At 36.9% G+C, this 26,516-nt stretch overlaps 1 protein-coding gene across 2 annotated transcripts in view; it reads left to right on the top strand.

Moving 5' to 3' along the window:
- Nucleotides 1–26,516, top strand: part of ARFGEF1 (ARF guanine nucleotide exchange factor 1) — a 163,312-nt gene that overhangs the window by 63,591 nt on the left and 73,205 nt on the right. For both annotated transcript variants that reach the window (XM_010330735.3, XM_003942896.4), the window contains exons 8-14: nucleotides 2,904–3,079; nucleotides 4,532–4,665; nucleotides 8,330–8,564; nucleotides 12,148–12,247; nucleotides 12,420–12,559; nucleotides 12,666–12,774; nucleotides 13,441–13,642. In XM_010330735.3, coding sequence (XP_010329037.1) covers nucleotides 2,904–3,079; nucleotides 4,532–4,665; nucleotides 8,330–8,564; nucleotides 12,148–12,247; nucleotides 12,420–12,559; nucleotides 12,666–12,774; nucleotides 13,441–13,642 — 1,096 coding nt within the window. The remainder of the gene's footprint in view (nucleotides 1–2,903; nucleotides 3,080–4,531; nucleotides 4,666–8,329; nucleotides 8,565–12,147; nucleotides 12,248–12,419; nucleotides 12,560–12,665; nucleotides 12,775–13,440; nucleotides 13,643–26,516) is intronic.

Here is a 26,516-nt window from a genome sequence, read left to right as displayed (position 1 = left end):
GATTTGTTCTCACTCTCCCACGCCTTGCCAGGGAATCTTAGGTTGGCTTCATTCAGTAATCTTTAATTGGCAGTAATTAGGTAGAAACAAAGTAGGAGCCTAGAACCTTAGTTGGTTTTCCTTTGGTGTTTATTGCAGCATTCCCAGTTAGCTGAGATACTGCTCTCTCCTTTCCTGGCCTACTTGTTCTCTTTGGAGAACTACTAAATAAATAATCTACTTTAGTTAGCAGGCAGTGATCAAATACAGTCTAGATGATCATGACTGTGGTCAGCTCTATTGATAGACATTGGCATGGTTCCCCAAGCTCTTTGATTTGCATCTTCCCTCCTACCTCATAGCACCTTGCCATTCCAGGCTTTGACGTCTTTTAGAACCCAAGTGGTAAAACACCGTCTCTCTCAGGTAGGCCTATTCTTTGCACGTGGTCAGTCATAAGCAGTACATTAAATAGCTTTTCTTTTGATCTCAACCTACTTTCTAGGAATTCCTCAAAGTTTATGATCCAGTGATATGCTCCTTGGTTTATCTTCATTATTAAAAATATGTTTATATACATTTTTTGTAATTTCAGTGGGATTTGTCAAAGGAGAAGGTAAATTGGTAGGCTCAATTCACTGCTTTGAAAGTAGAAGTTTACATCTATGTTTAAGGGATAATTGGAGGAAAAAACATAGACAATAATAATATCTAACTGTATTAAGTTCTTCCTATATTTGTGTGCTTTACATTTGACCTTCCTTCAAACATTGGGATGTTTAGGTACTAATACTGTCTCCTCTTTACAAATGAGAAAACTGAGTAATAAGTGATTACTACTTTCTGAGAAGTGATAAAGTGAAGATTTTAGCCCCTGAGGTTGTGGCTTCAAAGTCTAAAAAGAAAATCTGGAAATGTTTTCAGTTTCTTTGAGAACTGTCTTGAGGTGGAAAGGAGGAAAGTAATATCAAAGAATATTGAGTATTCCTTTGAGAAATTTAATAAAAAGAGGGAAGAAAATGGACAATAGCTGAGATGTGGTAACAGGTGAAGGAAGATTGTGTGTGTGTGTGTGTGTGTGTGTGTGAGTGAAAATATTTGAACGTTGGATAATAGGGAGGTTTTGGGATAATAGGATAATTTAATGTTAGATAACAGGATTGTTTTGCACACAACAATCCAGTTGTGTGCAAAAAATTGAAAAAGCATTGTTAGTGGAGGAAGATACTGTTGAAGGCAAAAAGAGGTGTATTTTTATGGTGCTGCAAGAGACAGTAAGGAAACCTATGATAAATTACCTAATTTTTAGCTAAATAGTAGGTGGAAGTCATTTATTAAGGGGAGGTGGTGAGAGAGCCATAGGAAGAGATGTAATTGGGTACAGAGAGAAAAAGTTTTGAAAGAAGTTCTTTGGGGAATGAGATAGGAACTCAGTTTCTAATAATCATTGTTAACTTTTTTGTGGGTCTTTCCACAATCTTTACATATGTAAGCATTCTTTTTCAAAAAACCATTTTTTTTGTAGAGATGATGTCTCACTATGTTGCCCAGGCTGGTCTCGAGCTCCTGGTCTCAAGCGATCCTCTCACCTTGGCATCCCAGAGTGCTGGGATTATAGGCATGAGCTACCATGCCTGGCCTAAGCATTCTTTATATATGTAATATATAAAAACTGTAGTAGTATTTAGCACATCAAACATTAGCATATTAAAGCTCCAAAAGTCCTCTAAGAAAGCATCTGTTTTGTGTAACAGTTTTCAAAATGATTTTTATTACTGAATATATTTTTTATGTTATACTTACTAATGCAAAACGTGCTTTGGAATTATCCAGTTTAATCCATCCCAGGGTGTTCTGATTTGGAGAGGAGAAAGCAGCCTCTGGATAGGGGAACCAGAAGCTGCTACTTGTTTCATATTATTCGAGTCAATCAAAAGTTGGAGACATGTTATCAATTAGTAACAAAATTAGTAATAACTATCAGTTATGGAGTACCAGTTGTATTATGTCTCGTATGTGTGTTTGGTGGTTCCTCATAAACCTCATTATTTCTGTTACTGATGAAGAAACTCGGGCAAAGAAAGATGAAATAACTTACCCAATTAACTGGTGAAGACATAATTGAAACATGGGTCTTTCATATTTCAGAATCTATGTTCCTTGTAGTACAGCATGTTTCTCTCATACTGTCTTACAGTTTTCTTTGGTGGCATAAAAGAGTTTCATTATACCTAGAGTAGTTCTGGAACTTGATATTATTTTCATTATCTCTGTTTGTTCTACCAGAAGTCACTTGTTTCTGTTTATATTAATTATGAGTATGATTACTCAAAGTGACCTAGTGAAAAATTTTCAGTGGTTTGGGTCATTATTTCCCTGGCTGTGTTCCAAAGAACATAGATTATTAAAGATATTAATAGGAATTCTAAAATGGGAAGGGGGCTCATGATAAATTTTGGAAACACTACATACTGTGTATCCTTCTTGGAGAGCTTTGTACATATTAGCAGCTTAAAGTCTGTAATAAACCTATTTCCCAGCATTTCTTGAACTTATTTGACAGTGAGATATTTTGTCGAGGAATTTGTCTTCACATCTCAAGTCATTAGCATTCATCAAAACCCAGTTCAGTAAATGCTAAGTGCTAATATAGACTAAAAAAGTAAGCTTCTGTTTTGGCACATCCTGGTTAGCCTTTCATCAGCTAAGTGTGTTTCATTGCCAGAGCCAACTTAAGGATTGTATTTGGAAGTATGCCAGATACATACTTACTTAGTAGTAAGTATGCTAACCTTTAAGTGGTGCCAGTACGTATTTTACTTCACATTGCTTTACTGCCACTGTTTCATTTTAAGTACTCTATGCTTTTTAAATACATTTTGGTTAAGTCAGATATATTTGCATGGTTTTTATTCTTATTTTAGATATGGGAGAAGGGACTACTATAAATGCAAGTGCAGATGGCAACATTGGAACTATAGAAGACGGTAGTGACAGTGAAAATATTCAAGCAAATGGAATTCCAGGAACACCAATTTCTGTTGCATATACACCATCCTTACCTGATGATAGATTGTCAGTCTCTTCCAATGATACTCAGGTATAAATGGAAGGGGGGAGGGAGAGAAATCCTGTTAATCTTACAGATTTATAGGCTACCACCACCCTGTCATGAATATTTTTATCTGATGCTGCTGCCTGATTTTCTTTAGTCTGGGGAGACAAGAAACTTGGGGTTTTTTTTTTCCTCATTTACATAAATTACAGCAATTTTTTCCCTTCATATTTTGATAGCTACATTTCCAACTCTAAGGCATGTCTCATCTATGTTTGCATCTTCTCTGCACCCATCTACCAATTGAATTAACATTTAATAAGAATGTTCGTATTACATATTTACAAGATAATTCTGGTATGGGTTGACTATTCCTAATCTGAAATTCAAAAATGCTTCAAATCCAAAACTTTTTGAGTGCCAAGATGATGCTCGAAGGTCATGCACAAAGGAAATGCTCGTTGGAGAATTCCACATTTTGGATTTTGGTGTTAGAATGCTAAGTCAGTGTAATGCAGAGAGTTCAAAATCCAAAAAAAATCTGAAACCCAAAACATTTCTGATCCCAAGCATTTCAGGTAACTCAGTCAGTGGTTGTAGATGAGAAGACTTCTAGAAATTTAGGGAACTTCATCTTAACTTTTGTTTATGACTACAAAGAAATCAGTACCATGGTAATGACAGGTTCTTTTCTTCCCTACCCTATATTTTTTTGTGTGTAAAAATCTGCCTTTTTAGGTAAAGGAGTCCTCCACTAAGTCAGTGTCCCATATTTAGGAATAGGTTTTCTTGGCTTTGTTGACCTTCAGTTTATGTTCGCCCAGAGTAAGATCAAAAGTAAAATAGGATAAAAGCATGAAACAGTAATAGGGAGTATAATTTAGGTCTTTGAATAGTTCTCTTTATTTATTTATGTATTTTTTTGAGACCGAGTCTCACTCTGTCAGCCAGGCTGAAGTGTGGTGGCATGATCTCGTTTCACTGCTGCAACCTCTGCCTCCCGGGTTTAAGTGATTCTCCTGTCTCGGCTTCCTAAGTTGCTGAGATTACCACACCTGACTAATTTTTGTATTTTTAGTAGAAATGGGGCTTCACCATGTTGGCCAGAATGGTATTGATCTCCTGACCTTGTGGTCCACCTGCCGCAGCCTCCAAAAGTGCTGGGATTACAGGTGTGAGCCACGGTGCCCAGCCTGGATAGGTATCTTATCAGGCATGACATACCCGTTTTTTGTCAGTATAAGCTGGGTAAATTTTAAGAGTTTATTTGGTTTATTAATAAGGAATATTTTTAAAATGCATTTTTAAAGGTATTTATTGTTGGGTGTGGTCCTGGAGTGTGAAAGAAAAACAGTGTGGGAGATTCCCTAATCTGGTTCTCCTTCCAAAAGTAGGGGAAACCCCACCTGTTAGTGAATTAAATGAAATACACTAGAAGTCTGAAATGATTTTACATTGGCAAATCTCCCTATTTTCATGATATATTAACTTGTTTAGGAATCTGGAAATTCTTCAGGACCTTCACCTGGTGCTAAGTTTTCCCACATTTTACAAAAGGATGCCTTTCTAGTATTCAGGTCATTGTGTAAACTGTCAATGAAACCACTGTCAGATGGACCGCCAGATCCAAAGTAAGTTATTAACTGTTTTGCCTGACAAATAGAGGTATTTAGACTTGAAACTTACTGTTAAGGTTATGTGTGGATTTTCTTTTGTCCTTTTTGTCCTATAGAACCATAAAAAAAAAATTGGGTGGAGGGGAGGTATTTTATATTTAAGAAAAAAGTACTGAAAAACAATTCAAAACTGCTGGAGTAGATAACTTACACTATTTCCTAAAGGGTATGTGACTTAACACTATTTTCTAAAAAACAAAAAATTCTAACACTGCTGGAATAGATAACTTGTGCTATTTCCTAAAGGGTATGACAGCATTCTAGAATAGTGCTTGGTGCATAGGATGGGCTCAATAAGTATTATCAAATGAATGAATTCATGAATTCTTATTTCCACATAAGTAACTTTGGAGCCAATGTAACCCTGTATCCCGGCCCTAGGTTTTTAAAAACTGCCAGTCAAAAGGTACTGAAACCTAAAAGAAAGAAATCTTAAAAGTCGTAATGAAATATAATGCATATTCATTAAGGTCTGACAAAATGCCTTAGGATATGATATCTTTCTCTTTTGGGAGCAGGAAGAACTTTGACATAGGAGCCACTTGTCTAATTTTCATGAAATTTATTAGATTAAACCCTAGAAAAGTACCATTTTTGTAAGTCATAAATGGTCAGGTGTCTTTCATGTGATTCAGATGTAACTAATTACTCTTGAGATTGAGTTTGAAAGTTATATGAGTTGCCTGCCTCTCTAATATTGCAGCATGATGTATTGCAGCATGACAATTTTAGAACTTTCTGGAGAAAGAAACCTTGGAACAGACCATAACTTTAAGAAAGGGATATTGAAATAGGGGGAGGCAATAGTACTTCCATTTAAAAGTTGCCTTACTGTTAGGCAACAGTACTTCAGTTTAAAAAAATTCTATAGTGTTTCAGTTTCTAAGTGCCAACTGAGAAGACCGGAGACAGTTACTGTGAAAACTTCATAAATATCTGGAAACTACATTTGTTATATTTGTTTAATTTTGTCAGATTGCACCAGTTCAGGGAGAAACTTTCTTTAGACCCAGAAGCCTAAAATCATAAAATCTTTTTAGGCCCAAATCCTAAGTCAGAAATTGACATTCAAAAATCTTATTTAAAAATTGACAGTTTTGAATGTCATTCGAAAATTAACATTTTTAACATCTCATTCTAAATCAATGAAGACCCACTTTATAAGAATTTGGTTTTATTGCTGAAGGCCATTTTTGCCATGTTTTAATAATGTTATTGACCATAAAAACCTCAGATGTCTTTTTCCAAAATCAAATGTAAAAATTGTGATTTGAAAGAATTCCAGAAACAGAAAAGAAATTCTTCAAAATGCTGAGAATGAAAAGGACACAAAAGAAAATAATATGAATTTTGAGGAGTATTGTGGGTAGGGAAGGGTATATTCATTTATCCCTGGAGAAAGAGTGATCTGGTTTTGAAAAGATGCAATCTTTAATGATACGAAGGATTCTTACAAGGAATAATGTAAATTAACAAGCCTTATACTTAGTGGGTTTGAACCAAGTATTAGCGAAATTTTTTTGAAGACCTTCTTGACTTGACTATCAGTCATTAAACATTGGAATTGAATACTGAATACACTCTTAGAGGCTATTCTTTTTCCAAAAGAATATGTAGTTTTCTGTCTTTAATGATTTTTTTTGCCAAAAGTCAAGCTTTTGTAGTTACATAATTTTCTTTTTTTGTTTTTGCTTCCCTTTATGTATTCTGGCCTGCAGACCTGAAATTTCAGGCCTCTTTTGTCTATGTAAAGTATAACTTATGTCATAGGACAGTTGTCTAATCATTTCTTCATTTATTATTGCCTTGTACACAGTAGGTATTTAATACATGGATGAATACAAGAATAAGTTCGTTAATTTTTTTTTGAGCACATACAGTATACAAGATATTTTGCTAAATGTTGGGAATAGAAATATAAGACATGCTTAGAACAAAAACTCATTGCTACAGATTGGTAAACTGCAGGACTTAATTACAATAGAAATTGAGCATAATAGGTGATAAATGTGAGCTAGAATAGGAAGTAGTGTGTAAGCCTTGGAAGACTAGAACAGGAGGGGAGATAGTTGGCTCACTCCATAGTTCCCTGTAGCTATTTGAAGTCTTTGTTCTTGCTGTCTCTAACTTGATTTATCTAAGCTTATTTTTTTAGTAATTATGTATTTGCTGCACATATTTTTAGATTCAAAGGAAGACTCAGTGCAAGAAACATGACTGTGTAATAATGAGTCATAATATTGGCTCCAGTTTTATTTCAGAGAAAGTAGTATTTTTTTGTGATACCCATTTATGTGAAATTAACAATTGCTTATTAGATTTATGTAGCTTCTTGAATTACTTGACACTTATAACTATAGAACTTTACAGGTGGAAATCAAGGGCAATTAAGTTTACTATACAATGTAAATGTTACTGAAAGCAGCATTTGGGCTACTTTTTATTTTTTTTTTGAAGAACCAACTGCTACAGCATTTTGGTGTGTTCTACATTTGAAAATATTTCCTAGGATCAGTGTCCATGGTCTGTTGGGTTTAAGAGATCAGTTTCAATGGGAGGAAAATTGTGTTTGCAACATCAAATAATTCAAACACTAGATAGTGATCAGAAGCATGGCATAGGCATAATATATTGATTGGGAAAAAAAATTAAGTCAAAAACTTCTTCAGCTTTTCATTACAAAATTATTTAGAATAAATTGCTAAGCTATTGAAGTTTTTATTTTTATTTTATTAATATTTTTTGGACAGGAGTCTTACTCTGTCACCCAGGCTAGAGTGCAGTGGTGTGATCTCCACTCACTGCAGTCTCCACCTCCCAGGTTCAAGCTATTCTCCTGCCTCGGCTTCCCGAGTAGCTGGGATTACAGGTGCCCACCACCACAATCCACTAATTTGTATATTTTTAGTAGAGATGGGGTTTCACCATGTTGATCAGGCTCTCCTGACTTCAAGTGATCCACCTGCCTCAGCCTCCTAAAGTGCTGAGGTTACAGGCCTGAGCCACCACGTCTGGCCTTAAAGTTTTTAAATGTTCTGAACATCTCTATGTTTATTCAAAAGAAAAAAAAAACACTTTAAATGGTTACTAAAAAAGTAAGCTTGAAGTAGTGCTGTCACTTGTTTATGCAACCAAAACTTTTTTATTAGTATTTAGGATTTTTGAGTAGCATAACCAGAAAAAAGTCCATTGGAACTTTTGTGTATTAATACTAAATATGGCACTTAATTTGAGAAGTTTATGATGATTTGTAAGGAGAAGTATATGGTTGTGAAAGAAAGGAACACAGCATGTATCTTCACATTATTTTTTCTTTTCCAGTAAAATAATAGTTGATGATAAATATTTATGAATAACTTTTTTCTTTTTAAAAAATTTGTGAAATGATTAATACATGGTTCAAGGGAACATCAGTGAAAGCACCTGTTAGTGGTTAAGTTGTTCATATACTGTACTTTTAAGTCATTCAGAAACTTTTTTATGTTATAGAATTTTCTGTTCCTCTCCATTTAAGAAGTTTGTGAAATTATGTAGTATATGGAAATATTTTTGGAACTACCTGTTATTACCATAATTCTATCCTTGTCTCCAATACTATCCCTTCTTTTTTACATTTTAGGTCTCATGAACTACGATCCAAGATTCTTTCATTGCAGTTACTTCTATCAATTCTACAGAATGCGGGACCTGTTTTCAGGACAAATGAGATGTTTATTAATGCTATTAAGCAGTATCTTTGTGTTGCTCTCTCAAAAAATGGAGTCTCATCTGTTCCAGAGGTCTTTGAGCTTTCTCTTTCTATATTTCTTACTTTGTTGTCAAATTTCAAGACACATCTGAAGATGCAAATTGAGGTACGTTTTGCATTTAGGCATTGAAATATAAGATTACTATTGGATGTTTCATTTTTTTCATGTTAAATCAGATTTTAATACACTGGAAAGTTCTCTGGATTGTGAAATAATGTTTGTATATTGCCATGTCCTTTTTTTTCATTCACCTGTCCTAATATGTGCCAGTGAAGTACTAGGTACTGCATAAGCACCAAGAATGCAAATTGAAATAAGATGCAGCCACTGTCCTCAAGGAACTTATACCAGTTGAATAAATGATTTTAGCTCTCTGGAATTAATTTGGTCCTCACAATAGCTTTGCCATTGTCTATATGGCATATTGTAATACATTTGTTTATCTTAAAAGAAAGCTCCAAATATATACTGCATCTCCATGACTTTAAACCATTTATAAGAATTAGGCATTTTAAAAGATGTGATTGAGGGGCATTATATTTTGGGGCTCTATTTTAGGATTTTTGAAAAAATTAATATTTGCTTTATACTTTTCTTTAATGTATATATTCCTAAAGTTTTCTCCCGGAATCTTCGGAAATAGAATAACAATCATGTTGTTCTAAAATATTGTCAGATATTTAGTAGAACTAAATTAGGGATTTTTCCAATCATGTCTGCATGTGTTGTGCAGGTGTACCAGTTTCTGATTATTTGTTAAAAATAGTACTTATGTTTTACCAATTTAATGAATGATTTTTTTCAATTTGTTATTTGTTGAAATGTTGTTTTGGTTGCAATGTTGTATGTTTTAGAAATATTCATTTTATGTTGTCAGTTTTACCTTCATCTTATTTTTGATATACAGGATATATTTTAATTTTGTTAATTTTGTATTTAATCCTAACTCAAGACTTATAATTCACTAGCTCAGTAGAAAGGATAAATTATTTTCTCAGGATTTTAAGATGGCTAAATAGTCACATTATCCTTTAATGTTAATGTTCTGTAATATCTATCAAGATTCATTTAGAACATTGTTATGGGAATGAAACAGAATTAGGCCTTGGTATTTTAAGTGAAAAGTTTTTAAATTTGGGCCATATTTTTGGACAGGAAACCATTTTTGGTACCTATATGATGTATGATGTCAAGTTTTAGGAGTTGGCCATGTGTCTGTTAAAATAATACAAGGCATTTAACTGGGGAGAGTTGCCATTTTTCGATAGTTTTCTTTTCCCATTTTATTTAGGAACTATAAAAACTTTTGGAACTTTTGCTTTTGTAAAAAACCAGAATTCTTTCATTTGATGATGAGGCATTTAAGTTGACAGAAGATTGTGCAAGACTTTATTTATGTAGCCAATTGCAGATTTTTTTGGACACTGATATTCTACTTCTGTAGGGACTGCTTACAGACTGTAAAATATAAATTCTTAGATTTAGATATCAGAAATTACTTAAGTCGTGATTACTATTTTTGCACAGCAAATTTGACATAACAAAAAATGAATTTGAAAGGAAACACTTTAAGAAATTTCTTGTCAACTTGTAGATGGTGGATTCTCATTATAAAATTATTGTAATATTCTAATTTTTTAAAATTAGGTTTACGTCACTCTTTGTTGTCCCTCAGAGGGAGATAATGAGAATAATATGAGATAAATATAGATATGCTTTCAAAAATGTCATACACACTCAAATTCAAAATGAGCTGAACTTGGAGAAAGCTCAACATATGAAAACCTAAATTTGCAAAACAAAATTAATATTATTGTTACATGAAGATCATTTTATGAGAATGTTCACTTCAGAGTTTTTGTGATGTGATTTTTCTATAGGTCTTAAATTATGTATCTATTTCAGAAGATACAGTTTATGTACAACTTTTCAGGAGAACATATGTGAAGACAATATACTTATGATAGAGCTGTTGTTCCACATACATGCCTTAGAGATGCTCGATAAATCATTAAAAGGTTGATTTTATTAGAGCCCCTATTATGATAGGCATAGTATCTTATATTACATTATAGTAATAAGCTTTGTTTATTAGTATAATTTGATAAACTATAGATAATAGCTAAAATTTTTTCTTCCCTCTCCCTTCCAATCTGTGTTATTTATCTTGTTAATCAGAGAATCTCAAAAGTTTTTGATTCACAGCACTGTTAAAGTCTAACTTTTCATGTTACACATAGGCCAGAGAAACACTTCTGGATCTGTGTTCTATTTATTAAGAAGGCAGGGTCAAACAACTTAATAGATATTTGTCTTCATAGCCTACTATCTATTTCAAAAACAATAGGATGCATAAAGTAAAAGAAAAATAATGTTTTTATTTTATTCTTAACCACAATTACTTACCACTGGGATGTGTGTGCCTATTACAGACTGCACACAGCTTCTTATATCTTGGAATTGAACATTGCTCCCCCTTATTCCTGTACTTCATTGATTTTCATGCATTACTTGGTTTTTATCATACCAACTACCAAGACGCAGCTTTGCAGAGATAATGTCATTGAAGGAAATACAGTGTGATCTAACTGAAATAATGAGCAATCTTTCAAAGTATCCAGCAGATACGTTTCCCTCTGAACTTTGCCTCAAAATTTTTTCATGACACTCTTTATGAGTTTGCTACAGCATTCTGGGGTACCTTGATGCAGTATTTGGGAATTGTGGCCATGTTGCTATAGTATTTGTTGAACACCTACTATGTGCCCTGCAATGTGGACATGATCCTTAGCAAGAAAGACCTGGTCCTTACTGTCTACAAGCTTATAATCTATAGGAGATACTGATATTAAACAGTAAATAGAAATGTACTGAGTTTTGTCAAAGCAAATCACATTACAGGACTACCCAATTCAGTTTATGGGGAGATTCAATCACTTATATTCAGTTTGGGGGAGATACAGTCACTTACATTATAAATGTCATTTTCTGGATTCGTAATGCATGTATTTCATAAATGTTAATATGTTGGTTTTTTCCGTCATTCCTTCTTAAAGTCACTTTCATAGAATAAATTTAAACCTGAAAATTCTTAGCTGTTAAATTGAAATTTATCTCATTAGGTTGATTAACTCCTTGCTTGATTATTTGGTGTAAAGAGTAGTGAGAAATGGTTTGTATGTAGTTTTCAAACAGTAGAGATTTTCACTTTTGTGAGTAATTAGAAAAATAAAATCATATGAGACTTAGACTTTTTATTGTGTTGATTAGAGTATCAGTTACATTTAAATCTGGGAACAGTTAGACCTCTCAGTACTAGAATGTCTGAAAAATTAAAAGTATAATTATGCTCTTTGAGGGGGATTTAAAAAGCCTAAGTTATAGTCTATAAAAATGTTCAATAAATTACCACCTAGAGGAACTCTAAATCTTTACATATTTCTTTTGTAGCAGCTGTGTTGAGAATAAAACATAGCAATGTGAATTGCAGTGCTAATGCCAGAAGGACAAGTTTAAGTCCCTTATCCAAGATATGTTAGTCCTCAGATTTCAGAGCTGGAACTCGAAAATAGTTGAACTCCTTAGGAGCTGGGTCCTAATACCTGCTCTACAGCTTTGGAATGTTTAAAAAGTGATGACACATGAATTCTCAACAATATTTTAAACAGAAGTTTTCTCCTAATCACAGGTGTTCTTTAAAGAAATTTTCTTATACATTTTGGAAACTTCTACCAGCTCATTTGATCACAAATGGATGGTTATTCAGACACTAACAAGAATTTGTGCAGGTATTTTAAATTGTCTTTCTTTTTTTTACTCTTTCTTATTACTAGATATTTAAAAGGCCAAATGTACTCATATCCTAGATGTACTTTGTTGAAATTAATGTTATATTGTTACAGATGCTCAAAGTGTAGTAGATATTTATGTAAACTATGACTGTGACTTATATTGTTACAGATGCTCAAAGTGTAGTGGATATTTATGTGAACTATGACTGTGACTTAAATGCAGCCAATATATTTGAAAGACTGGTAAATGATCTATCAAAAATTGCCCAAGGAAGGGGCAGTCAAGAACTTGGTATGAGTAATGTTCAGGTAAGAACTTTAAAAGCGTTTTCAAATTTAAACTTTACCAGGGAAGAGCCATGTATTTTCCTTAAAAGACCTTTTTTTGAAATTGTATTTTTGAATTATTTTGTAGGAATTGAGCCTGAGGAAAAAAGGTTTAGAATGCTTAGTGTCAATTTTGAAGTGTATGGTTGAATGGAGTAAGGATCAGTATGTGAATCCCAACTCTCAGACAACTCTTGGTAAGGTGATATTTTGAGTCGTAATTCTTTGTCATTTTAAGTGAATAATATTCTGGAGGATAATTGCAGATACCGTTAAACCAATTTCATGACATACTTATTGATTTAACTGATGACGAAGCATTCTCTGTGAGTTAAATAACTAGCTTTAAAATTGTAAAATTTTTAACTTAGTTATCCAAGCTATTTTTTCTAAATCTTCTTAGAAATATTTTGATTATATAAAATGAAGCATATTTATGCAAATTTCTTGTAATATAATTATAGAGGAAACATATAAAAGGCAGTATGTTTTAAGAAGGTTGAATCGTTCATCTGTGTTTGATGTCTACCCTCACTCAGAGAAAAACTCATAGCTGCAGGGCTACACTGGTGTTATCGAAAACAATTCCTCATGAGGAATGAGCTGAGAGCAGAAATCCAGTGGATACTCAGCACTGCAACTGCAAAAAGAACTCCTCCTAATGGTGCAGACTATACACGTACAAATTACAGTGTGTTTTAATCTCAAAGTATGTTGTTTATTATGTTACCTAATAGTTGTTTTGTATTAAATAGATATCTAAGCAACATTGAAATGCCTTGCCTTATTCAATAATTTGTTTGCCCTTTCATTTTTTTTTTCTTTGATAGAATAATGTACTCTACTGATTTTTCTTCTTTCAGGTCAGGAAAAACCCTCAGAACAAGAGATGAGTGAAATCAAACACCCTGAGTCAATAAACAGATATGGAAGTTTAAATTCCCTGGAGTCAACATCATCATCAGGAATAGGCAGCTACAGTACACAGATGTCTGGCACTGATAATCCGGAACAATTTGAGGTCCTAAAGCAACAAAAAGAAATAATAGAACAAGGGATAGATTTGTAAGTGTCACAGCTTAAGGAGAAATATTGCTGAATATCTCTTTGCCAGTATGGTGCCACCCTGCCCTAAGTTTATCACCTTACAGTGAGTGAAATGGAGGGTAGTTCTCATGGATCTAGTTCACGAGGCTTCTGTTCAGATCCCCCTGTTCATTGCAGTCTAGCCCAACTAGTTTCCTGTAATGCCCAACCACTTTTGTCATATAATTTGTCACCATATTATAAGTGCTATTGATGAGCACCATCTGTGCAATTTTGCATTGTTTAGCTCATTATTAAATCCCCATCATATTTTCTAATCATGTGACAACTCAAAACATTTAAAATACGAAATTTCTAATAGCCGTCAATACTCCTTTATAAGTTTTACCTTTTCTCCACTTGGGTTACAAATGTACTACTCTTGTTATTGATTTCATTTTTGCATGTTGATAAGGTGATCACCTATCTTTCCAACCTGGCTGGTGTACCAGACCCTAATCTTGTGAAATCAGTTTTCCCACTAAGCTTTGTGATACCTGCCTGCTTCTGCTTCCTTTGTGAATATCACCATGCTGTCTTCCTTTCTCTTGTTGCCCATCTCTTTTTTCAAAGAGATGCCATAAGGAGAAATGAAATTGCTTGCCTGTTTCCGTGAATCTAGCTATTATAAACTTAAAAATTCCCCTGTGTGTTTACTTGCTTTGCTACTTCTGTAAAGCATTTCTTCCTGATACTTAAGTAATGCCTTTTAGTGAATGTTCAGATATCTCTTTTGTCCAGTGTCAATATGACCAAAAAATTCAGCAAAAATGTACACATACTCTATTATAAAATTTAAAAATCTTACAAAATTGCCTCAGGAAATAGCTGTCAGTACTGCATTCATTCTAATTGTTCAGTCAATATTTATTAAAATCTCATCTGTTCCAGATGTTATGCAAGGTCCTGGGGAAACTAGATAAATGGAACAGCTCTTCCTTCTGAGGGGCTCACAGTCTAGTATGTATAAACAAATATGTGTATTAAAATTCTGCTGGTCACCCAGTAAACACGTATTTGGTACTTGGGACTGTTGCCAAGCACCATGAAGACACTGGCCTTTGTATTCAAGATTGCAGTCTAAACATGAGGAATTTTTAAAAACAGTACTATGGAGGGTCTATGGAAGAGTGTCGTACAGAGTAAGTACTGCCAAGGTACTTATTTTGAAGTATTTGAGAAGGGAGAAGGAGTAGTCAGAGGGCTCCAAAGTGGAAGTCTCCTTAACCTCTAGTCCTTCTTACAGCAGTGCTTGGCTTTCTTTTCTTTTCTTTCTTTTTTTTTTTTTGTGTGTGTGTGTTTTGAGATGATATCTTGTTCTGTTGCCAGGCTGGAGTACAGTGGCACGATCTCGGCTCACTGCAATCTCCACCTCCCAGGGTTCAAGCAATTCTTCTGCCTCAGCCTCCCATGTAGCTGGGACTATAGGTATGCACTGCCATGCCCAGCTAATTTTCGTATTTTTAGTAGAGGTGGGGTTTCACTGTGTTGGCCAGGATGGTCTCAATCTCTTGACCTCATGATCCGCCCACCTCAGCCTCCCAAAATGCTGGGATTACAGGCATGAGCCACTGCACCTGGTCTGGACTTGCTTTCTGCTTCATACAGACACTGATGAGAATGCTGTCGTGGAGCTATGTTCCCAGGATACTTCTGTACAACTGTTTCATGACACCAGCCTATCCTGTTTCTCTCCTGTCTTTTTTATTATGCCATCTCAGTCTTGTGGGCTGCTTTTTCTTTCTTCCTGCATATATCTTAGCATTCGCAGGGTTCTGTTCCTCAGCTCTTTTCTGACATCAACCCCCTAGTACTTTTACCCCAAAACAAAAGACAACTAGAAAAGCCTCTTGTTTTTGTTTTCTTTTTTTAATTAATTTTTTTAAATTGCATTTTAGGTTTGGGATACATGTGAAGAACATGCAAGATTGTTGCATAGTTACACATGTGGCAGTATGATTTGCTGCCTTCCTCACCTTCACCTATGTCTGGCATTTCTCCCCATGCTATCTCTCCCCAACTCCCCACCCCCCACTGTCCCTCCCCTATTTCCCCCCAACAGACCCCAGCGTGTAGTGCTCCCCTCCCTGTGTCCATGTGTTCTCGTTGTTCAACACCCACCTATGAGTAAGAACATGCAATGTTTGATTTTCTGCTCTTGTGTCAGTTTGCTGAGAATGATAGTTTCCAGGTTCATCCATGTCCCTATAAAGGACACGAACTCATCGTTTTTGATGGCTGCATAATATTCCATGGTGTATATGTGCCACATTTTCCCTGTCCAGTCTATCATCGATGGGCATTTGGGTTGGTTCCAGGTCTTTGCTATTGTAAACAGTGCTGCAATGAATATTCGTGTGCATATGTCCTTATAGTAGAATGATTTATAATCCTTTGGATACATACCCAGTAATGGGATTGCTGAGTCAAATGGAATTTCTATTTCTACGTCCTTGAGGAATCGCCACACTGTCTGCCACAATGGTTGAACTAATTTACACTCCCACCAACAGTGTAAAAGTGTTCCTATTTCTCCACATCCTCTCCAGCATTTGTTGTCTCCAGATTTTTTAATGATTGCCATTCTGACTGGCGTGAGATGGTATCTCAATGTAGTTTTGATTTGCATTTCTCTGATAACCAGTGATGATGAGCATTTTTTCATATGTTTGTTGGCCTCATGTATGTCTTTTGTAAAGTGTCTGTTCATATCCTTCACCCACTTCTCAATGGGCCTGATTGTTTTTTTCATGTCAGTGTGTTTTAGTTCTTTATAAATTCTGGATATCAGCCCTTTGTCAGATGGGTAGACTGCAAAAATTTTTTCCCATTCTGTTGGTTACCGATTCACTCTCATGACTGTTTCTTTTACCATGCAGAAGCTGTGGAGTTTGATTAGGTCTCATTTGTCTATTTTGGCTTTTGTTGCCAATGCTTTTGGGGTTTTGGTCATGAAGTCCTTGCCTACGCTTATGTCCTGAATGGTTTTGCCTAGGTTTTTTTCTAGGGTTTTTATGGTGTTAGGTCTTACGTTTAAGTCTTTAATCCATCTGGGGTTAATTTTAGTGTAAGGTGTCAGGAAGGGGTCCTGTTTCTGCTTTCTGCACATGGCTAGCCGGTTTTCCCAACACCATTTATTAAACAGGGAGTTCTTTCCCCATTGCTTGTTTTTGTCAGGTTTGTCAAAGATCAGATAGTTGTAGATATGTTGTGTTGCCTCCAAGGTCTCTGTTCTGTTCCGTTGGGTCTATATCTCTGTTTTGGTACCAGTACCATGCTGTTTTGATTACTGTAGCCTTGTAGTATAGTTTGAAGTCCGGTAGTGTGATGCCTCTTGCTTTGTTCTTTTTGCTTAGAATTGACTTGGCTATGCGAGCTTTCTTTTGGTTCCATATGAAGTTTAAGGTGTTTTTTTTCCAGTTCTGTAAAGAAGATCATTGGTAGCTTGATGGGGGTAGCGTCGAATCTGTAAATTACTTTGGACAGTATGGCCATTTTCACGATATTGATTCTTCCTAACCATGAACATGGAATGTTTCTCCATCTGTTTGTGTCCTCTCTTATTTCATTGAGCAGTGGTTTGTAGTTCTCCTTGAAGAAGTCCTTTACATTCCTTGTTAGTTGTATTCCTAGGTATTTTATTCTCTTTGTAGCAATTGTAAATGGCAGTTCATTCTCGATTTGGCTCTCTCTAAGTCTGTTACTGGTGTATAGGAATGCTTGTGATTTTTGCACATTGATTTTGTATCCTGAGACTTTGCTGAAGTTGTTTATCAGTTTCAGGAGATTTTGGGCTGAGACGATGGGTCTTCTAGATATACAATCATGTCATCTGCAAATAGAGACAATTTGACTTCCTCCTTTCCTATTTGAATAATTTATTTCTTTTTCTTGCCTGATTGCTCTGGCTAGAACTTCCCATACTATATTGAATAGGAGTGGTGAGAGAGGGCAACCTTGTCTAGTGCCAGATTTCAAAGGGAATGCTTCCAGTTTTTGCCCATTCAGTATGATATTGGCTGTTGTTTGTCATAAATAGCTTTTATTATTTTGAGATACGTTCCATCAATACCTAGTTTATTGATGGTTTTTAGCATTAAGGGCTGTTGAATTTTATCAAAGGCCTTCTCTGCACCAATTAGATTATCATGTGGTTTTTGTCTTTGATTCTGTTTATGTGGTGAATTACATTTATAGACTTGCGTATGTTGAACCAGCCTTGCATCCCTGGGATGAATCCTACTTGATCATGGTGGATAAGCTTTTCGATGTGCTGTTGCAATCAGTTTGCCAGTATTTTATTGAAGATTTTTGCATCTATGTTCATCATGGATATTGGCCTGAAGTTTTCTTTTCTTGTTGAGTCTCTGCTGGGTTTTGGTATCAGGATGATGTTGGTTTCAGAAAATGATTTGGGAAGGATTCCCTCTTTTTGAATTATTTGGAATAGTTTCAGAAGGAATGGTACCAGCTCCTCTTTGTATGTCTGGTAGAATTCAGCTGTGAATCCATCTGGACATGGGCTTTTTTTCGGGTGTTAGGCTCTTAATTCCTGCCTCAATTTCAAACCTTGTTATTGGCCTATTCAGGGTTTCAACTTCTTCCTGGTTTAGGCTTGGGAGGAGGCAAGTGTCCAGGAATGTATCCATTTCTTCCCGGTTTACTAGTTTATGTGCATAGAGTTGTTTGTAATAATCTCTGATGAAGGTTTGAATTTCTGTGGAATCTGTGGTCATATCCCCTTTATCGTTTTTATTGCATCTATTTGGTTATTCTCTCTTTTCTTTTTTATTAATCTGGCTAGTGGTCTATTTTGTTGATCTTTTTGAAAAACCAGCTCCTGGATTTATTGATTTTTTTGAAGGGTTTTTTGTATCTCTGTCTCCTTCAGTTCTGCTCTGATCTTAGTTATTTCTTGTCTTCTGCTAGGTTTTGAGTTTTTTTGATCTTGCTCCTCTAGCTCTTTCAATTTTGATGATAGGGTGCCAATTTTCAATCTATCCTTGCTTCTTATGTGGGCACTTATTGTGATATATTTTCCTCTAGAGACGGCTTTAAATGTTTCCCAGAGATTCTGACATGTTGTGTCTTCATTCTCATTGGTTTTGAAGAACGTCTTTATTTCTGCCTTCATTTCATTGTTTATCCAGTCAGCTTTCAAGAGCAAGCTGTTCAGTTTCCAGGAAGCTGTGTGGTTCTGAGTTAGTTTTTGAATTCTGAGTTCTAACTTGATTGCACTGTGGTCTGAGAGACTGTTTGTTATGATTTCCGTTCTTTTGCATTTGCTGAGAAGTGATTTACTTCCAATTATGTGGTCAATTTTAAAGTAGGTGTGATGTGGTGCCGAGAAGAATGTATATTCTGTGGATTTGGGGTGGAGAGGTTTGTGAATATCTATTAGGTTTGCTTGTTCTAGGTCTGAGTTCCAGTCCTGGGTATCTTTGTTAATTTTCTGTCTGGTTGATCTGTCTAATATTGACAATGGGGTGTTAAAGTCTTTCACTATTATTGTGTGGGAGTCTAAGTCTCTTTGTAAGTCATTAAGAACTTGCCTTATGTATCTGAGTGCTCCTGTATCGGGTGTGTTTATATTTAGGATCGTTAGCTCTTCTTGTTGCATTGATCCTTTTACCATTATGTAATGTCCTTCTTTGTCTTTTTTGATCGTTGTTGCTTTAACGTCTATTTTATCAGAGATGAGAATTGCAACTCTGTTTTTTTTTTTGCTCTCCATTTGCTTGGTAAGTCTTCCTCCATCCCTTTATTTTGAGCCTTTGTGTATCCTTGCATGTGAGATGGGTTTTGGCTTTTTATCCAATTTGCCAGTCTGTGTCTCTTGATTGGGGCATTTAGTCTATTTACATTTAGGGTTAATATTGTTATGTGTGAATTTGATACTGCCATTTTGATGCTAGCTGGCTGTTTTGCCCGTTAGTGCAGTTTCTTGATTGTGTTGATGCTGTTTACTATTTGGTATGTTTTTGGAGTGGCTGGTACTGGTTGTTCCTTTCTATGTGTAGAGTCTCTTTTCAGGAGCTCTTATAAAGCAGGTCTGGTGGTGATGAAATCTCTGAGTACTTCCTTGTTCACAAAGGATTTTATTTTTCCTTCACTTATGAAGCTTAGTTTGGCTGGTTATGTAATTCTGGGTTGAAAGTTCTTTTATTTAAGGATGTTGAATATTGGCCCCTACTCTCTTCTGGCTTGTAGTGTTTCTGCTGAGAGTCTGATGGGCTTCCCTTTGTGGATAACCCGACCTTTCTCTCTGGCTGCCCTTAGCATTTTCTCCTTCATTTCAACCCTGGTGAATCTGACGATTATGTGCCTTAGGGTTGCTCTTCGTGAGGAATATCTTTGTGGTGTTCTCTGTATTTCCTGGACTTGAATATTGGCCTGCCTTTCTAGGTTGGGGAAGTTTTCTTGGATAATATCCTGAAGAGTATTTTTCAGCTTGGATTCATTCTCTTTGTCGCATTTAGTTATACCTATCAAACATAGATTAGGTCTTTTCACATAGTCTCACATTTCTTGGAGACTTTGTTCATTCCTTTTTCCCCTTTTTTCTCTAATCATGCCTTCTCGTTTTATTTCATTGAGTTGATCTTCGACCTCTGATATCCTTTCTTCTGCTTGGTCAATTTGGCTGTTGAAACTTGTGCATGCTTCACGAATTTCTCGTGTTGTGTTTTTCAGCTCCATCAGTTCACTTATATTTCTTTCTAAGTTGTCCATTCTCGTTAGCATTTCGTCAAATCTTTTTTCAAGGTTCTTAGTTTCTTTGCATTGGGTTACAACATGTTATTTTAGCTCACAGAAGTTTCTTACTACTCACCTTCTGAAGCCTGATTCTGTTATTTCATCACACTCATTCTCCATCCAGCCTGTTCCCTTGCTGGTGAGGAGTTGTGATCCCTTGTAGGAGGAGAGGTGTTCTGGTTTTGGGTGTTTTCATCCTTTTTGCGCTGGTTTCTTCCCATCTTTATGGATTTATCTACCTGTCATCTTTGTAGTTTCTGACTTTCAGATTAGGTCTCCAAGTAGATGTTCTGTTTGTTGATAATTAAGTTATTTCTGTTTTTTAGTTTTCCCTCTAACAGTCTGGCCCTCTGCTGTAGGACTGCTGAGGTCCACTCCAGGCCCTGCTTGCCTGGGGATCACCTGCAGCAGCTGTAGAACAGTAAGGGTGGCTACCAGTTTCTTCTTCTGCTACCTTTGTCCCAGCAGGATACCCACCAAATATCAGTCTGATCTCTCCTTTATGAGGTGACTCTTTGGATATACAGGGGTCAGGGAGCTGCTTGAGGAGACAGTCTGCCCTTTACAGGAGCTCAAGTGCTGAGCTGTGAGCTCCATTGTTCATTCATAGCTGCTGGGCAGGTACATTTAGGTCTGCTACAGCAGAACTCATAAACCGCTTTTTGTTCCCAGGTACTCTGTCCCAGGGAGTTAGCGCTTTATTTAGGAGTTTCTGTTTTGCTGCTGCCTTTTTTTTCAGGGCTGCCCTGCCCAGCAAGGAGGCAGCCTAGTCACTGTCTGCCTGCAGAGGCTTTGCTGAGCTGCTGTGGGCTCCGCCCAGCTGCGGTGTGAACTTCCCTGCAGTCCTGTTTATATGGGTGTAGTTACAACTGCCTCGGCAGTGGTGGACCACCTCTGTATTGGCGGACTCTCTCTGTAATGGCAGGTTGCCTTGGCAATGGCAGGCAGCCTCGGCAATGACGGGTTGCCTTGGCAATGGCAGGCTGCCTCAGCAATGGCAGACTACCTCCGTAGTGGTGGAGTGCCTCGGTAATGGCGGATGCCCCTCCCCCACAGAGCTGGACCGTCCCGGGTTTAGCTGGCTTGCTGTGAAACTCTCAATCCAGAGAGTTTCTGACTGCTGTTCTTTTGTGGGGTGGGACCAGCTGAGCCTGATCACCTGGCTCCCTGCCTCAGAGCCTTTTTTTTTTTTTTTTTTTTTAAGTTGAACAGTCAACTCTCTCCCAGGTGTTCCAGTCATCTGTTGAAAAGGCACTGGGATCTGTGTGATTTCCCGTGCAACGACTCACTGTGCCGGCTTAAACAGCGGTGGAGATTCATGGTGCTTTTTTTGCCCAGGAATCTCTTGGCCTGGCTCCCTGTACAGTCCCCTTTTAAATCTGATGTATGGGCGACTTCCCGGGGTTCCGGTCACCAGCTAAAAGGGCACCCGGACCAGTGTATTTTGTGGGGAGAACTGCTGCACCAGGGTACCGACAAAGCAGCTGCCTGGGGGCCGCGCTGACCAAAACAGCTGGGCCGGCCAAAACAGCCGTGCTGGTGACCTGTGGGGCTCCTCTGCCTGGGAATCTCCTGGTCTGTGGGCAATAAAAATGTGGCGTCCGCTCACCCTCTGCCCTGTCACTGGGAGCTGCAATCCTGAGTTGTTCCTAAATGGCCATCTTGGATAAGCCTCTTGTTTTGTGTTTCTTATTTATGGTAGTAATCCCAACATGCTACTAAATTTATAAGCTAGAATCCTGGGAGTTAGCTTAGATTCTCCCCCTCACTCTTGAATCTAATCTGTCACTAAATCCTGTTGATTCTACTTCCTAACATCCCTGCAGTCTGTTCTCTTTTCTCGATCTCCCACAGCTATTCTTACAAGTCAGACCATGATCGTTTCTTTCCTCAACTAGTATAATCTTTCAATTGGCTTACCTTTCTTTGGTTTTGTTCATTCTTCCGTTTTTTCTCACATGTAACTAGAATAACTTTTCTTGAGTGAAAGTCTGTTCCTTCCCTCTCTTAGAAAATAAAACCAAATCTTCTTTGATTGTATGATAATACCTTCATGATTTGGAACGAGTGAACTCTAAGCTTCCATTTCCTGCCACTTTCCTATCCCATCTCACTGTGCCAACAGTACACTTAACATAATACTGTCTTGTGCTCTAGTATTTTAGTATGGCCTCTTCCTCTTTGGGATGTTTTTTCTTATTGTTTATAAAATATATAATTATTCTTTGAAATAGTCCTAGAGTCATCTTTCCCAGGAAATATATTATGACGATCTCAGTTACTTACGTGTTATTTTCTTACTTTGTGAATACATTTATTTGTTACATTTTTACTATTATAATTCTGTAAAATTGTGTTTCTTCTATTAGAGTGAGTGCTTCTAGAGAGCGAAGATTATGTTTATCTTAGTGAAAAATGTTTAATTTTATAAATGTTAAGTGGTTATGGTTGTTGGATGAGAACTTAACAAGGAAATCTTTAGGAAGACAGAACAGGAAAGAGCATCCCAGACTAAGAGAATGGCATGTGCAGCGCAGAGGAATGGAAGGACATCTGAGCACTGTTGTTTAGCATGGCAGGGGCAGAGTGGAGGGGGAATAACAGGAGCTAAGATGAGAGCATTGAGTTAGATCTAGATTACGGAAGACCGTATTCTCCATGTAAAGGACTTTTTGTCTTGTTCCTCATGTCATTAGCATGCTAGTGAAGAACTTTAGGCAGGGGAGTAGCATCATCAGATTTCTGTTTTGTAAATAGGACTTTGCCAAAGGTGTATTCGAATGTGGGAAATACAGATAGGGAGACCATTTAAGGACTCTTGCAATAGCCCAAATGACAGGTGTTGAAGCACCAAAGTAACAAAAGTAGGGAGTAAATGATCTGTAAACAGAGAGGTAATATTTGAATTGGGTCTTTAAGCCTGAGGGAGAGTCCCCCTGTAAATGGAGCAGGTAAAAGACATGCAGAGGAAATGGACTCTGAAAATAGATTTAGGGAATGGAATATGATACATGGGAGCAGAGGAAGGAGAAGGGAGTGAGAGAGAATCTGGAGCTATATAGAGAAAGGTTTTGTGTGGGCTAATTAATTTGGACAAATGAGCCAAGATTACCTGAAGATTAAGGAGATTATATACTCGGAGTACCTCAGAGATAGTGGGTTCACTTCCATACCACAGCAATGAAGTGAATATCGCAATATAGTGAGTCACACAAATTTTTTTATTTCTCAGTGGATTACAGTTATGTTTATGCTGTACCATAGTCTATTGACCTTCAATTCCCTTATGCCTAAAAAACAATGTACATACATTAATTTAAAAATACGTTATTGTGGAGAAACACTAGGAATCATCTGAGCTTTCAGTGAGTTGTAATCTTTTTGCTAGTAGAGTGTATTACCTCAGTGTTGATGGCTGCTAACTAATCACGGTGGTAGTTACTGAAAGCTGGGGTAGCTGTGGTAATTTCTTAAAAGAAGACAATGAAGTTTGCTGCATTGATTGACTCTTCTGTTCACGAAAGATTTTTCTGTAGCATGTAATGCTGTTTGATAGCATTTACCTACAGTAATATGTCTTTCAAAATTAGAGTCTTTCCTCTCAAACTCTGCTGCAGTTTTATGAACTAAATTTATAGAATATTCTAAATGCCTTATTTTTTTTCTATCAGTGTTCACGGCACCTTCACCAGTAGTAGATTCCATCTCAAAAAACCACTATTTTCACTTAGTATGAAGCAGCTACTCATATGTTAAAGTTTGATCATGAGGCTACAGCAATTCAGTGTCATCTTCACACTCTACTTCTAAGTCTCATGTTACTTTTACCACATCTGCAGTTACTTCCTCCACTGATGTGTTGCACTCCTCAAAGTCGTCCATAAGGGTTAGAATCAGCTTCTTCCTAACTCCTGTTGATGTTGATATTTTTACCCCTCCCATGAGTCGTTCTTAGTGGCATCTAGAACAGTTAAACCTTTCTAGAAGGTTTTCAGTTTACTTTGCCCAGATTCAACAGCAGTATCTCTGTACATGGCAGCTATAGCCTTATGAGGTGCATTTCTTTTAAGACTTGAAAATTAGCCAGGCATGGTAGCTTATACCCCTAATCCCAGCTACTCATGAGGCTTGAGGCCAGGAGTTCAAAATTAGCATGAGCTATGTAGCAAGACGCCATTTCTTTTAAAAAAAAAGACTTGAAATTCAGAGTTACTTCTGAGGACAGAGCACAGTGGCTCATGCATGTAATCCCAGCATTGGGAAGCCAAGGTAGGAGGATCAGTTGAGCCCAGGAGATTGAGACCAATCTGGATAGCATAGCGAGACCACATTTCTACAAAAACAAAATTACTCTCATCCAAGGGCTGCAGAATGGATGTTATGTTAGTAGGCATGAAAACAACATTAATTTCATTGTACATCTCCATCAGAGCTCTTGGGTTACCAGGTGCATTGTCAGTTAGCAGTAATCTTTTGAAAGGAATCTTTTAAGCAGTAGATCTCAACAGTGGGCTTCAAATATTCAGTCAACTATGTTGTGAACAGATGGTGCTGTCATCCAGGCTTTGTTCCATTTCTAGAGCACAGGGTAGGTTTAGCATGTAATTCTTTTTTTTTTTTTTTTTTTTTTTTTTTTTCTTTTTTTGAGACAGAGTTTCACTCTGTCGCCAGGCACCAGGCTGGAGTACAGTGGCATGATCTCGGCTCACTGCAACCTCTGCCTCCCGGGTTCAAGCAATTCTCCTGCCTCAGCCTTCCGAGTAGCTGGGACTACATATGCACGCCACCACGCCCAGCTAATGTTTATACTTCAATAGAGACAGGGTTTCACTATGTTGGTCAGGATGGTCTCGATCTCTTGACCTCGTGGTCTTCCCACCTCGGCCTCCCAAAGTGCTGGGATTACAGGTGTGAGCCACTGCGCCTGGCTAGTATGTAATTCTTAAGGGCTCTGGGATCTTTGGAATGGTAAGTGAGCATTAGCTTCAACTTAATGTCATCAGCTCCATTAGCCTCTAAGAGAGGTAGTCTCTCCTTTGAAGATTTGAAGCGAGGCGTTAACTTCTCCTCTCTAGCTATAAAATTCCTAGATGGCACCTTCTTCTGATAGAAGAAAGACTGTTTTTCTACTTGGAAAATCTTTTGTTAGTGTAGCTGTCTTCGTAAATGATTATAGCTAGAGCTTCTGCATAACTTGTTGCAGCTTCTCCATCAGCACTTGCTCTTCACCTTGCACTTTTATGTTATGGAAATAACTTCTTTCCTTAAAAATCATGAAACAACCTCTGCTAGCTTCCAACTTTTCTTCTGCAGCTTCAGTACCTTTCTTAGTCTCGTAGAATTGAAGAGAGTTGGGGCCTTTCTTGGGATTAGGCTTTTCCTTAAGGTAATGTTGTGACTGGTTTGATCTTTTTTTCACAACGAAAACCTTCTCCCTATCAGCAATTAGGCTGCTTTGCTTTCCTACTTGTGTGTTCACTGGAGTGGCACTTTTAACTTCCTTCAAGAACTTTTCCTTTGCATTCACAACTTGGTTTGGTTCAAGAAGCCTACCTTTCAGCCTGTCTTGGCCTTCCTCACTAAGCTCAGTCATTTCTAGTTTTTTAAAGTGAGAGATGTGCAACTCTTCCTTCCACTTGAACACTTAAAGACTATTGTAGGGTCCTTAACTGACCTAATTTCAATATTGTTGTGTCTCAGAGAATAGGGAAGCCCAAGGAAAGGAAGACAGATGAGGAACAGCCAGTCAGTGGAGCAGTCAGAACACATGCAACAATCATTGATTAGCTTTACCATCTTATATGGGCATGGTTTGTGGCACCCCAAAGCAATTAAAGTAGCAACATCAAAGATCATTGATCACAGATCACAGTAACAGATACAATAATGAAAAAGTATGAACTGTTGTGAGAATTTCCAAAATGTGACACAGACACAAAGTAAGCACGTGCTTTTGGAAAACTGGCACCAGTAAACTTCCTCAATGCAGAGTTGCCACAAACCTTCAATTTGTAAAAAATACATTATCGGTGAAGTGTGATGAAATGAAGTATACGTGTATGAGATACTTAGTAGTCACAGCCTTACTCAAAGTTCA

The sequence above is a fragment of the Saimiri boliviensis genome, chromosome 15 (genome assembly GCF_048565385.1).
Source record: "Saimiri boliviensis isolate mSaiBol1 chromosome 15, mSaiBol1.pri, whole genome shotgun sequence".
Taxonomy (NCBI): domain Eukaryota; kingdom Metazoa; phylum Chordata; class Mammalia; order Primates; family Cebidae; genus Saimiri; species Saimiri boliviensis.
This window is presented reverse-complemented; position numbering and strand designations above follow the sequence as displayed.